This window comes from Scardinius erythrophthalmus (genome assembly GCF_964197995.2).
Source record: "Scardinius erythrophthalmus genome assembly, chromosome: 11".
Lineage (NCBI taxonomy): Eukaryota > Metazoa > Chordata > Actinopteri > Cypriniformes > Leuciscidae > Scardinius > Scardinius erythrophthalmus.
Genome location: NC_138231.1, coordinates 7,690,378 through 7,704,882, shown reverse-complemented (window position 1 = coordinate 7,704,882; position 14,505 = coordinate 7,690,378). Strand labels below are relative to the sequence as shown.

The 14,505-nt window shown below is 39.1% G+C and overlaps 1 protein-coding gene across 2 annotated transcripts in view; it reads left to right on the top strand.

Annotated features, from left to right (window-relative positions):
* The first annotated feature begins 260 nt into the window (after window positions 1-260).
* afdna (afadin, adherens junction formation factor a) overlaps window positions 261-14,505 on the top strand; it is a 111,950-nt gene continuing 97,705 nt past the window's right edge. For both annotated transcript variants that reach the window (XM_081379533.1, XM_081379532.1), the window contains exon 1: window positions 261-601. In XM_081379533.1, the coding sequence (XP_081235659.1) occupies window positions 500-601 (102 nt within the window). In that variant the 5' untranslated portion in view covers window positions 261-499. The remainder of the gene's footprint in view (window positions 602-14,505) is intronic.

Genomic DNA, 14,505 nt, shown 5'->3' with positions numbered 1-14,505 from the left:
TTTTTTCACGTCGGAAAATCTTAAATATGCCTATACAATTAAATCAAACGAAATCCGCGAACACAATCAAGTATTTTGAATAAGTGCCTGGCACGAGATGTGTCTTTCATTATTTGTTGCTATGCGCGTATCCGTAAGCGTCCTTCATGAATTTTGTGTGGAGTATAGGGGGCGCGCGCACAGCTCCAGTCAGTCCCACTGCTTTGCCATAGGGAGCGCGCACGGAGCGCGATAAGACAAACGAAACGAGAGCAGGGAACGCGGAAACAGTAGAAGCGGTTGACGATAGAGCTGAGGTGCATTAACCGGCGACTGCGGGAAAGAGCGACACTCACCACAGAAACCGCGTTTGAAAGCCCAGATTCTGGGTGTAACAGATTTACTTTTATTTCAGGTCGTCGGATTAGAAGCCAGTTTGAGTGGATAAAACCGAATCGACGAGGGGAAAAGGCAGATTCTTTCTCTCTCCGGCTTGGCTAGAATTAGTCGGGATTTGATCATGTCGGGGAGCCGAGAGGAGGAGCGGCGGAAACTCGCCGACATCATCAACCACTGGAACGCCAACCGGCTCGACCTGTTCGAGATCAGCCAACCGACTGAGGTGAGTCCCCGGAGCCGCGAGCGAGCACAGGCCGCACGCGCTCCTGGCTGTCCGTGCCGCGAGATTCATTCCCCCAACACGCGAGATTGTTATAGTGAAGAAACGTGCGCTTGATCTGTCATAAATTATCTTTTTTTTTTTTTTTTTTTTTTTTAAATCACTAAGTGGCTCTGGAACGACTGAATCTCGACATTAGGTTTATTATGACTTATTTCGTGTATTTTTGAGTCAGTTAATTACAGGTTATGCCTATTATAAAGGTGAAGTAAACACAAATATTTTGGTATGAATGAGATGCGAGCACTTTTAGCTGGGTCCCTGTTGCTGTTTAGCATTGCATTGGCCTTTTCGTTGTACGTTACAACGTTTCTTATCGTGCACGAGCCGGTCATTTACAGGGAAAAAATCGGTGCTTGCAGTTTGTAGCAGAGCTGCATGCAAAACTGTCAGATTAGATCAGACCAGCTGCATAATAGTGCGGGATGTTGATGATGATGTTGCATGAGGTTGTAGATGGTACGTTAATGTAATGAACATAAAAATGTTTTTTAGGATGTCTGTAGATGTGATAACATAGCGACCAGAAACTAGATATAAATGATGTAACTTGAAATGCACCGATGGTTGTGCATTTATTTTGCACGGTGTATGTTTTCAGATATTTAAAACGCAAGCATCATTGAATGTCATGCATGTTGTCATTCTGGTGCATGAGCATGCATGAGTATTTTTGCTTGCATATTAGATCAGCGTGTTTTCGATGCAAACAATCGCGCGATCAATGGGGTGTTTAACAAGCATTGGTTTTCTTGAGTGCATGCATGCACTTTGGCACCTGCAGATGCATTGGATTGCAAGCCACTTTTGGTAGGGAATTAGTGTTTTTAGGCGGGCATTGCATGAATGCTTTGAATGAAGGGGGTTGGGGGTAAAGCATCAGGTCGGGGGTCTCTCCTGCTGATTTACTGGAAACCCCCATAGGCTCTGAGAATATTCTTTGGCCCTTAATAATTCATGCATAAGTGATATTGAGCCCCCGAAGCACCTGCTGATGTGACACAATAAAAGCCTAGATTAGGGTTGTTTTGGTCTTTAGAGGGTGATTAGGAAGAAGTGGACAGTGCATAGGAGAACCCCTACAAGCACCCCCTTCATGAGCACAAACTCCTAAGATCAGCGGGAGTGCCGAAGAGCCAGTGATGACGTAATCGTCTAGTCCTCCAACCAATTGTGACAGCCGATTTGCAAGCCTGCTTCTATTGTCACATTTTATTCACTGGCATACTGTATAGTAACTAGATCACCTAATAGTTCTATTGTTTTACAGCCGTACTGATTTTTTTTTCTTTTTTCAAATCACCAATGTGCATATCTACTATCGAGAATTTCTATTGTAGTCATTAGATTGCAAATATTTTATCTTTTTGTTTTGGGCTGTGGCTGGCTAAGGAATTTAAAATGCTTTGCATTTCTCACTTGATAATGAGTTATGTAAGGAGTAATTTATGTAAACACTAAACAGCTCATTAGATAAGCTGGTTACTTTACCTGTGAAACACTGTTGTTTACAGTAGAATGTGCAGTGGGATAATTGAAGGGTTCTGCTGGTGCTACTGTATATTTTTGGAGAGACAAATGATGTCGTAAATCAGTAGACCAGACGTTAAAATGGACAGATTCTGATTATCAGTCTATCTCTCTTAACGTCACCTCATTAGCTCATAGATGCATGCATGAAAATATGCATTTTGAAAAGAGAAGAAGCGTAATTGTATGCATTTGGATTCATGTAAAGATTTATTTGGTGCCTCTATCCTGAGTAGAAGTGCAAGGATGGACTCTGCTGTTCTTTCATTGTCAGTTTTAACATCAGTCATTTGGGATTGCAGTGTGTTTACAGTTCAAATTTGGAGATTTTGGGCAGACTTAAAAAGTTCCTTGTTGTTATACATTTAATAAATAAGCAAGTGTAAGTTTAACTAGCTTAGTCATTTATTACATGCATCATTTATCATCTTGGTTTTCTGGGATTGTAGTAGGAATGGTTTTGCATGTGGCATCTTTCTGTTACATAAAACTTTTCATGTTTGAATATGGATAGTGTTTATGAAGTCTGCTTACTTCCTGTAGCTCCCTCTGTTTATTAAACATTGCGATGTTGCTCGTTTGTAATTTGCTTTTTAATGAAGCACCTACTAAGATATTAAATGGAAATGGAATATTGTTTTTAATATGAAACTAAAAAGTTACAAGATAAGATGATTAAAAGATGACATTTTTCACAATCTTTCATAAGATTATTTGAGCTTTAAGAGAAGATGCATAAGGCAGTTGTTTGTAATAGGGCATCTGATTGGTTTAACGTAACACATTTGATTCCGAAATATAAAAATCAAGCCTTTCACCCGTCAGCGCAGTGTTTTTAAGAGAATGGAGGAACAAAATTAGGCATGCCATCATTTCCTGTATTTGCATCTGTCATGTCCACCAGAAACAGTTGCATGGCCCTCACTGTCCCCTCCCTACTAAAGCCTTGTGATTCCATTCCCATGTGTCTCACACTGGCTAAGACTGGCTCTGTGACAACCGTTTTGGCAAGTGTTAGATGCCCATTCCATGGCTGAAAAGGCAAAAAACAAAACAAAACAAAACAAAAGATTATGGAAATGATTATCTAGCAAAGCAAACGTCTCTGGCTTTAGATTCCAGAACACTTCATTTTCGTCTCTAGAATAGTACGCTCTCTGCCCGAGATTTGTAGCTGCACGTATTTTGCGCAATGAATTTGTTTTGCACTAATCAGTTGTCCCAAAAGGTGGCAGGCTGTTGTTTCACAGGAGAAAATAAAACTAAAGAGATGGAACAACAACAAAATACCAAAGACTGTGTAACGAAGTTAAAGGATCAGGGAAAAAGCAGGCGGGAACCGGCGAACATTTGACAACTTTAATCATATAAACTAAAAAGACACACACATAAACAAAACACAATTTAAAATAGTCCAGGCCTGGTCCTCTCTCTTCCTTTACTGTCATCGCTCCTCCTTTTATGCTTCCGAAGCTCCTCCGTGAGAAACCCGACACAGTGCGGCGCACAGGTGACGCTCATTTATTAATCACGCGACCGGCTTCGCCCCGTTCTCACGGCCCTCTGCCTCGTCCTCGTCCTGCTTCCCACAGACCTCAGAAACAACAGACGCCCGCATTGACAAGATAGCCGTAACTTTAATTTAAAAGAATACAGACATTTGATAACTTCTGGAAAAATAGCACAGACACCACTGCCAAATGATATGTATGGTGAAAAGCGCTATACAAATAAATGTGAACTAAATTGAAACACTGGACGAAGATGAACATTTCTAGAGCGCATGAGTCAACCGCCTCCGTTTGCACACTATCAAGTGGAGTATACTTTGAAAGGCTACATGTTCGTCTGTATGCATACGCATAAAAAACAGTATACATGGGCTTTAGTCAGAATCCGCTGAAAATGCAAAATGTTTTTTGTTTTGTCCAATGCGAGTCGCACACTTGTAAATCCTTTCATTATAACCAACAAAGTGTAAACATGATGTAAATAAGAGATTCATTGTACAATTAAAGGGTTAGTTCACCCAAAAATGAAAATTCTGTCAGTAATTACTCACCCTCATGTTGTTCCAACCCCGTAAGACTTTCGTTCATCTTCAGAACACAAATGAAGATATTTTTGATGAAATCTGAGAGCTGGATCACTCCTCCACAGGCTTATGGACAATATAACTTGCTGGCCCAGAAAATGTATTAAAGACATTGTTAATAGGCTATAGTCCAAGTGACTCCAGTGGCTCAATCTTAAGTTTATAAAGCGACGAGAATACTTTTTGTGCGCAAAAACAAACAAAAATAACGACTTTATTCCACTTTTCATTTCCTTCTCTCTGGACCTCGAGTCTTTTTACGTAGTGTTTAAGCGTAGCGCTTCTGTGTTGCACGTCACCACGTAGGCTCACTATTGGCCGACGCTGGTCATGTGTGATACGTGGTGACGTGAAACACAGACGCGCTACGCTATTACACTACGTAAAAAAAACTCGAGGTCCAGAGAGAAGGAAATGAAAAGTGGAATAAAGTCGTTATTTTTGTTTGTTGTGCTTTATTGAGAGGCTCTTCTTTTGCTTTCTGTTTATTAGGCCTTGTCCACACTAGTACGTTTTTGTTTGAAAACGCATCTTTTTCTCTCCGTTTTGGTCATTTTATTAACGAAAACAAAGCTTTTTGAAAACACTCTCCAAAGTGGATGCATTTGAAAAAGCATTTTTGTACTGTGACAACCCTAATGTACAGTATTAGTCAAGTAAGGCAGGCTGTTCAGAAGCTAATGACGAATGATTTAGATATTAGTTGATTTAAAAGCAGTAATTATTACATTTCATTTCTGGAAGTTGTTTATTGGACAATTAAGCATAAAACAAATCAACATTCCTCAATCTCTAGTATTTGTGCATCAAGAATGGATAAGTGTCTAGAGGGTATAGCCTACCTTTAAAGATTGTGACACAGATTGTGACACAGTCAGCATATTTTTTCAGCATGTAATGTGTAGCTCAGGGTAAAGGTGACGTGAAAGAGTAATCAAATCAGGTTTTCCCATGGTAGTATCTTAGTTTAACCTGATTGTTCCCAGCAGGTGATAGTTCAGTGTCACTTGTGGACGTGGGAAAATATTTGTGTATGCAGACTCGCTCTCTCTTCCTCATGGTTGAAGCATCTAACTGAATGTATTTACTATATAATAGTGCTAATTTGGCAACCATTTACACTTGTTGACTTTATATAGAGCTTTAGATCTGATATTATGTTTTTAAGTCTCAATGCATGTTTGCATAATGTGTTTATGATGCACAATTGCTGATAAATGACTGTTAGTGGAGGCAGTGGCTATGTAGCGTTTGTAGGCAAATAGTGTTGTGTGCAAAACTTCATCTTGTATAATTTTACACTCAGTGATGTTAGAGAACATTAGATGTGATTTGACCTCTTTGCAGAATAAGCTGTGCATTAGATTTCTGGTGGATTATAATCACATATTGCATTAAATTAACCTTAACTCTGATTTCTCTGGGCATCGGAGACTCAAGTCTTTGTGTTCAATGAGGTGCGCAAGCTAAAAGATGTAACTTTTTGGTGGGTATGAAAATGTTGTATTAGAAATGAAGAGGCTTTGTCACCTCAACAGCGTGTGGCTCTCTGGGAAATCATCTCCATGGTGATTTTCATGCCTTTAAATGTGCACAATCTGAGCCTGGATTTCCTTTTTTTTTTTTTGTGAGAGAAATGTACTGCGGTCTGCGCTGTAATTGTGTAGGTATAAAACTCAAGAGGTTTCCCTCAGCAGTAATTTAAAAATCCTAATCCATGGTTCCCTAATCTGAGAGGATTTTAATGCACTTTTGGGTACATCATCAAGAATATCTGTGCTTTATCTGTCTTTTATTTTTGCTGTGGAACTGTCTCTTATCACAAAAACTCCCATAAAATGGTAAGAGCTGATTTTTCCCCTGTGTTGGCGTGTTTCCTGTTAAAACAGGAAAGTAAGGGCGAGATGTTTTTGATTAAAAGGGTGTTCAGAAAATAACATTCAGTTTAAATTACATCACATTTGACAACTTGTACCGTGAATGAAAGCGATGAAGACGCTTTCAAAATACGTAAATTCTATCAATTTTCTTTGCAAACAATTGATGAATGGGAAAGGACGTAAAGCGTTAAAATGTGTTTAAATGTTTTTGGTCCATTTTGCTAGAAGACAATTAATATATACTTGTCTTTTTGTCAATTTAGGATTTCACATAGGCTCAAATCTAACAGACATGGACTGAAAGCTATTTCATGAGGTTGTTAAAGTATCCCATGTTTAGCAATTTCCTAGTTCTGATCCGTTATGAGGTAATTTGGCATTAATTTATTATTCAGAATTTTTTATGATGAAATCTGCGTTTATAAATCTCTGTGATTCTCTGAAGTTCTGTGACAGGTTCAGGTTTTGGCTGGTGTTTTTCTCTGAACCTTTAGCCGTTGACTGAGCTCCTGTGCAAAGGCTGAGTGTTGAATCATAACAAGTGGCCTCACGTGGTGCAGAGGGTGGGGTTGCTATCGGAATCATTGTATTCCACTCTCACGCTTTTCCTCCTCGTACAGCGACTGTATTCCTCTCGTACACACACATGTGCTTCACCCTCCCTCCTGCAGGAGAGCTTTGAAAACAGCTAATCGGCTCTGTTGTGCAAGTTCAGCGTGAGAGGTTGTCAACAGACAATCAGAATTGGTACCACTTTTTTCAGTACAAGTACTTACATTTGGGTATTTGCCGATACCAAGTACCAATATGAGTATAGATAAAACAATGTTTTATTTTCATCAGATGTTTTTCATTCTCTGACTGTAACAAAGTGAATAGGCCTTGTATAATCAAATTGCTTGTGTTAAAGGAGCTATTTCTCACCCCTTCTCTTTACAATTTAGCAGAGCATAGTTTGCAGTCCACTCTACTTTTATCATCATCGCTTATCTTAAAATATCTCCAAACGGCTGACATTACTCCTCCCCCGACTACCTGCTCAACTGACGAGAGGTTAGGCTAATGTCAGGTTGCCATAAGGGGTCGTTCACAAATCGCGTTTTTCACGTGTGCAAATTCGTTATTTCAAATGTAGGCGAGTCTCGTTTTTCCAGGCATGCCTATGTTCATGGTTGCATAGCAACAACAGACGCCACGGGAGCACAAGCACTTGTGGAAAGAAGGTGAAACATTTTACGGATACGGCGCGGCCGCGCTCTCCACGCGTTTTTAGACGCGATATGTGAAACGTTACGTTAAAGTGGTAACGGGTGCAGTTGTATCGGGGGTAGTTTTACGAGCGCTATAGTACATGAGCACATTATTGGATTACCTGAGTACTGGTATCGGTATCGGTGCATCTCTAAGAATTGGTGTTAACTTTACGAAGTAGGGCTGCAGCTAGTCTGATAATTGATTTAGAAATGAGTAATCTTTAGTTTTTCAGTAATCACATTAAAGTTACTGTTTATATAAAAACATCTGTACTACTTGCATTGTTTTTAGAATGTTTCAGTTATGGTTAATTTGAATGTGGTGTTCAACAACAAATTCAGTTTGTAGATCAAAATGATGAATACTGTACATGTTTTCGAAATGTAATGATTATAGCGAAATATAACTACTTTGTTTTTCTTAATGGAAAGTTTACATTATAAGATTATAATGGAAAAATATAGCAAAAAGGAATTTGATTTTATCTATGAAATGCTTTGTAACTAGGCCTACCTTTTTTATATATTTTTTTATTTTTATGTGTTTCTAACACAATGGAATTTGACATTTTGATTTTATTAGCTATGTTCCCATCCAAAATTGCAAATTAGCAAAATTGGGAAATTGCATAAGACATTAGCGAATAAAGCACCGGTTCCATCCTATGTGTCCCAAGAGAACAAAATCATCACTTCCTGGGAAATTAGCACAAAATATCTGTAATAAAAAGGAAAGTTGCTGAAATCGGGGAAGCCATTGTGGCTCTTTATTCGTACATCATAAATGACTTGTGTTTCAGAGCGTCTAGATGAAACGCAATAAACACTGTCATGTAATCTTGAGTTCAGAAGCGGATGTGTGGTCTTTGGGAATTCAATCGTGTGAGATATTTCTGGGAGGTCGTTATACCCAACCATTTTGATGACCGAATTTGGCTCAGGCATTACAGAATGATCAAATCAACATTTGGGATGCTGTGCAATGAAATTGATCCGCTGGTTAGTCCAGTTATCTAATCACATTCTTGTGACTTCTCTGTTAGAGTCACATGAGTTGACTTCTCTATTCGGTACATGTGTTTCTGTCCAAAATGATCCACCTCATTTGAGCGCAAAGGTATTTTCATGGGCATGCACATTTTATGGGAATTTATGCACATTTTGATGTTTCCACCCAGTGCTTTTTTTTAAAATGCGATATCCCAAAATTAACATACAAATAGGTGGATGGAAACATAGCTAATTATTAGTTAATTTCACAAAGGCCTATTTTTTTTTTTTTAAAGCATGTCAAAAACATGAATTATTGCCTTGCATATCTTTTTGCATATAAAATGGACTACAAGTAGCAATTCAGAAGCAGTGTGTTGTTTTTATAGTATTTGTTGCATATAATGCATCACCTATCCACATAGTCCAAGATCAAGGCACCTAGATTTCCTTCATCCACCCAGTGACTTTGATCCTGTTATTTTTGTGAGGTGGTTCTGTGGTTTGTGCACACAAACGCCTTATTGTCACTGTGCTGAATGGCTGTCGTTAGACTGGATGGATGTCCTGTGAATGGGAGGTCTGATCCCAGCCCTAGCCTTGGCCTGTCAGTCTCTATTAATCTCCTGGGAGGCCCGATGGTCAGTCAGTGGCCGCTCCAGGGCTGACCTGATTGGCCATCGTTCCCTCCAACAAACACCCATTGTGCGCAGACCCGCTATTCTTGTGTGCGTGTATGTGGTCACACACAGGTGACCTCACAGGATCAGACGGCTTTTCAGAGCTGTTGACTTGTTTGTTTGTGCTGTTCTTTCCAACATGCTCTCTCATCAATTTACAACCACCGACAGACTCTTTTATTTCAGTTAATTCTCTTTTTACATTCCCCGGACTCATTGAATGCATATCCTAAATTTAGGCATGAATATACTTTTTACAATATATAATTTGAGAAAATCTCTGATGGTATTGTTTTGAATGCAATGCTTAGTGTTGAGAAATCTGACCCATCACACCCGCCTGAAGTCTGTTTCTAAAGTGCAAATGTTCCTCAAAGCTTAGCCAAATATTTTGTGGCGTGTTGCACATTTTGGAATGCATCTTTTGTTGTTACACTACGCATGTGTCCTCCCATGAGCGTGAAACTCTCTTTCGGTTGGCGAGCAGGCTGGAACGCCTTGTCCAAGTTCTCTTGACCGCTCATGAGGCCTTTTCTTGTTTACTGCACTGGTTTTTAGTATCAACAGTTACAGAAAGTACTGTGATGGTGCCATGCTTGATACATGGTTGATACAGTAATCATGTATCAAATGGTAAAACCATATATATTTTATAATTATATTTATTTTTTAAAAATGTTATATAAAAAAAATAACAATAAACAGGTGCTGTTACCAATGTAAGCCATATCATTCTCAATATATGATTTCATAATATTGTGCGCTCACTGTGCTGCCATGTCCTTGATGGAGATATTTTTATGCAGATTGGATTAAAGTGTAATCCAAATGTAATTAAAGTAAAATTGAATGTTGGTGGGATTAGCCGTAATGTCAAATAAGGTTGATGGGAATAAGCCTTTTTCTCTCATAATTAAGGAAAACTAAGCAAGTAGAAATTCCATGTTTGAGGCACACATTGGCCCATTTTCATTGTTCTGGAATGTTCCACACTTTCAACTCTGTCAGTGACCAGTCTTATTTTCTGTGTGGTCGTCAAACTAGGGCTGGAATAAGGCGTCGACATAATCCAGTGGTTCTCAAACTTTTTTGTCTTTCAAAAAATCTTTTTTTGACACACACACACACACACACACACACACACACACACACACACACACACACACACACACACACACACACACACACACATCCCAGACTACCAAACAATTTCACTAAAAGTTATAAAAATGGAAAGATTTTTTTAAATTGAAAAATGTAATAGTTTCACTTTGTAATGTCATCGAATCACTGAAAAATATAACAGTAAGAGTAAATAATAAATCATAACTTTTTATTTAGATAAATATATTTTTTTAAATATTTCAGTGATGCTTTGGATGAACAATATATAACAGCGCTCAAAATATATTTGACAGCGCCTCACGATCTCACCTTCTTGTACGTCTTCTCGCCGGAACAAGTGCAGCATTTGAGCGGAGGAATTTGAATGCGGTTGTGATGGTTGTTGATCTTACAGCTGAATGAACGTATTCGAGCAGATACTTTAATCTCCTGAATGAACAAAATATTTCTTATAAATAATTGGATTTAAGACATAAATTGCGGCTGTAAAGTGACTGAACGCAGCCATATAAACACCTTTCCTAAATAGGCCTACACTGCATAAACCTTATCTTTTGTCATGAATAGTATCATTAGGTACAAGTTCGTACATAGATTTAGTTATTATTTATTGGTAAATTAACCAAAGTATTAATTGGCTATTCAGTAAATAGACAATAGATTAACCAGAAAAAAATTATCGTTAGATTATTCGATTAATAAGTTCTAGCCCTAGGTCAAACTCATTAAGTCTAAACAATCTCACTCGGTCGAAATAGGGTGTGGATTCACTACCCATTGTGCTGGTTCATCCACGTTCCCCGTACGACCGCGATCGTATATTATCTGTGGGTATAGTGTTTCTGTCCTTACTTCAGGACAAAAGAGCTTTACATTTGGTTGGACTGAGGAATGTCCATCAAAGAATGTGTGGCTATGACATCATTACAGCTCGTTGAAAGGTTCATGGTACGGCGCAGTGTCTGCATTATTACTTCAGTGCTTTTGAGTGCGAAATGTGGTTTCTCAGAGCACAATCAGGCCGTATCATGCCGGCTGGTATCACTGTTGTAATGCGTGTTGCACTGAAAATGGCCATTGTGTAATTTTCATGGTTGATCCTATATGACCTCGTTCAGCAGCAGATGGGTGTATTTACTAGTAAAACTAAAACAAAACACTTGAGTTTTGAGAGTTTTGTGCATGCAAGATATTTTTCCATGATTGTATATTCAGTATTTTGTCTTGCGTTAAGGATGCTTTTGGCTAAGAAGAAGTTTGTAGTATTGCTCTGTTTAATGCATTTATTGTATTCAAAATCCATTTCACTTTATTCTAAATTAGTGCTGAAAAAGATCTACTGATTCAGTCTAAAAAGCATATGGGTAAAAAAAAACCCTGTGCTCGTAATCTCTGCTGAATTATGGGGGCCGAGCTCGGCTGCTGAGAGGGGTTGAGGGAAAATGACCACAGCGTCAGCTCTCTGTTTGTGTTGGACAGAGGAGATAAGCAGAGCCATCCTGTGAGTGTGTGTGCTGGCCTTAAGATAACACTGGAATGAGAGTTCAGCCACAGCAGAAAGGCCTCCTGCTCTCATGGGACGGAGAACGGGGACGGCCCTGTCAGCTACTCGCTGTCTGAAAGTGCTCTGCTAAATCACAGCCCAGGAAATGCCTAATGACTGATGATCCCGACTAGCGTGGAAGAACCACAGGCCTCAGAGAGGATGTTCTGCTTCCCGAATCTATTCGTTTGCCTCTTAAATGCATTTAGGATCTCACTAAGGAAAAATGCTCTAACTTTTTGTTTTTTTTTGTCTGTTTTCAGTGACAACTATATGTAGGGCTGGATGATTAATCAAAAGAATGTGTTCTTCTACACTCGAGCAGCTCATGATTTGTGTGTCTCAGAGCGGCTCGGTTCGCAGTAAATGCTGCTCCACATGAGCTCATCTCTCCATGTGCTTGCTTGGTTGCTTATAATATGGGAATGCAACATGCACCAACCATCTTCCCAAACTTGTATTGAGAATGAAATATTACTATTGTAGTTATTACATTTACATTTTTATATAATAATATTATTATTATTTTATTGCCATGTTGATGTATAATCACACAATTTTGGACCAAATTATGTAGCCCTACAGACAAGAACAGCAGACCTGAAGCTTTCACAATTTTAATAGAAAAATCACTATTACATTGTTCCCCATATCCTGTAGCCCTAACTAAATGTGATTTTTGATCATTACATTTGAAGTGTTTTGGAGGTCTAAATGTCTGACTAAAGAGCTTTTCTTTTGTCAAATGAAAGTCGTTTTGTGGCTTTTAGTTGTTTAGTGTAATTGTTTTAGTGTGTTAGGCAAGTTTTTAAAAGTATAGCCTACACTTTTAAAAAGTACTTCTCTCCAGAGGTACTTCCGATACTATCTACAATCGACTGGCAATAGCAAGTAGCAAATTGTGCTTTTGGCAGGCTGTGATGTAAAGCCTATTATTGGCTAGTTTATAATGAGGACGACAATCCTTTTAATCAGTTCTGCCTTAATTTCCTGCGTTTAGTCCATGCAGACCACCATAAGGCCAATAAACAGTGTTAGCTTGTGTTTTAGTCCATTAACATTTTTTGAATGTTAAATCCAGCCTGAAAAAGCAGATCTTTCTGCATTGTAACAGCCATACCTGAACGGAGCAAGTGCTTTCTTTGGCAGTCGTCCGGGCCTTTCCGTTGTAGCTCTCCACCCCGGCAGGGCCTCGAGCTGGGGGGACGTTACCTACCGAGAGCAATAATATTGCAACAAGTAGACAATGCATGTATGGGAGATGACCTCTGCAGGGGAGAGTTTCCAAGTACAGCACCGCCCCTCAGATGGTTATTGAACTAGACTGCGATTTTGACCCCAGAGAGCGTCTTTCGACATGAAAAGCAGCTCCTCCCTGCACAGATGTCTTCACTTCATCTGTTTCTGTTTATTAAACCTGCTCTGCCCAATTTGAAATCACATGTAAAGATGTTATAAGCATGACGTGAGCATCGTCTCGGGCTGCAGATGCAGGGACAGATGAGGTTTGCGGGACTTCTGGGTGGTTTTGTAGGTGTGGGGATGCGGTTGGCTCTGTATCTGATGGTCCAATGTATGCTGTCTGGTTCTGATGGGTGGTTTAGTGCTTGGCGTGAACCTTGGGGGAAATCCTGCTTGAAAAAATCACTTCCATATGGAACGAGCAGTCCGGCTGCAGTCTGGCTTCCACAGACAAGCAGGGAAGGAGGTGTTGAAAATGGTTGGGTTTTGAGATGCATTTATGAACCGAGTTGTTTGTTTATAAACTATTTAAAGTGAACGACCGGCACACCCTCGTTGTGTGGCTTGAATTCCCCTCTTTAGTCATTGCATTCATTGACTGGAGGAGTAGCTCATCGCCCCAGTGTGTGGCCGTAATGAAAGTTTAAACGAGGCTAGAGTTTCACCTCTTTGCAAAGTTTCTCTGTTTAGTCACACACCGAGTGTTAACTTTGCTAAAGCAAGCCTTCGAAAGGATAATTTGGATGCAATCTGAACAATAATCGTTTCCTGATGAATTGTGAATTAATCGGGCATAATTGGATGCGTCAGCAAACAAAATTTCCCTACCGTACAAGTCCGCTCAAGGCAGATGTAATAGGACTGTGCACTGCTGCATAATTTAGAGGCCTTGGTGTGTGGGTGTTTGTCACTAGTTGAACCCGATACTGATGTGTACACACACACACACATACACTGTTTTGGATCTGTCAAACCTATGAGTTTGCACATGTCCCATAGGTTTTCCAAAATCCCAAAAAATATTTTTGTGTTCTCAAAATCCATCATCATGTTAAAGAAATTGTCAAGTGGAACTCTTTTTCTTCTGTTAAACACAAAATTAGTTTAGGATTAATACAAGTCTCTTATGCACACCAAGCATTCATTTTATTTGATTAAAAATACAGTATATTACGGAATATTACGGTTTAAAATAACTATTTTCTATTTGAATATATTATAAAATGTAATTTATTCCTGTCTTGTGATGGCAAAGCATTACAGTCTTCAGTGTCACATGATCCTTAATGGCTTGTTCAAATCCCCGTCTCTTAGTATTAAACCTTTCATCTTTTAATGAATCTTCAAAAATACTCATAAACTGGTTTAAATCAGTCTGATGAATCCTTCACTGAATCAGACTCACTCACTGAACTGTAGGTTTTCATTACTTTAAGTGATGTCTGTCTCAAAACAAAGCGAGTTCTGTGTATTTAAAGTTAACCTTTAATTATTATGATTACTGACTAG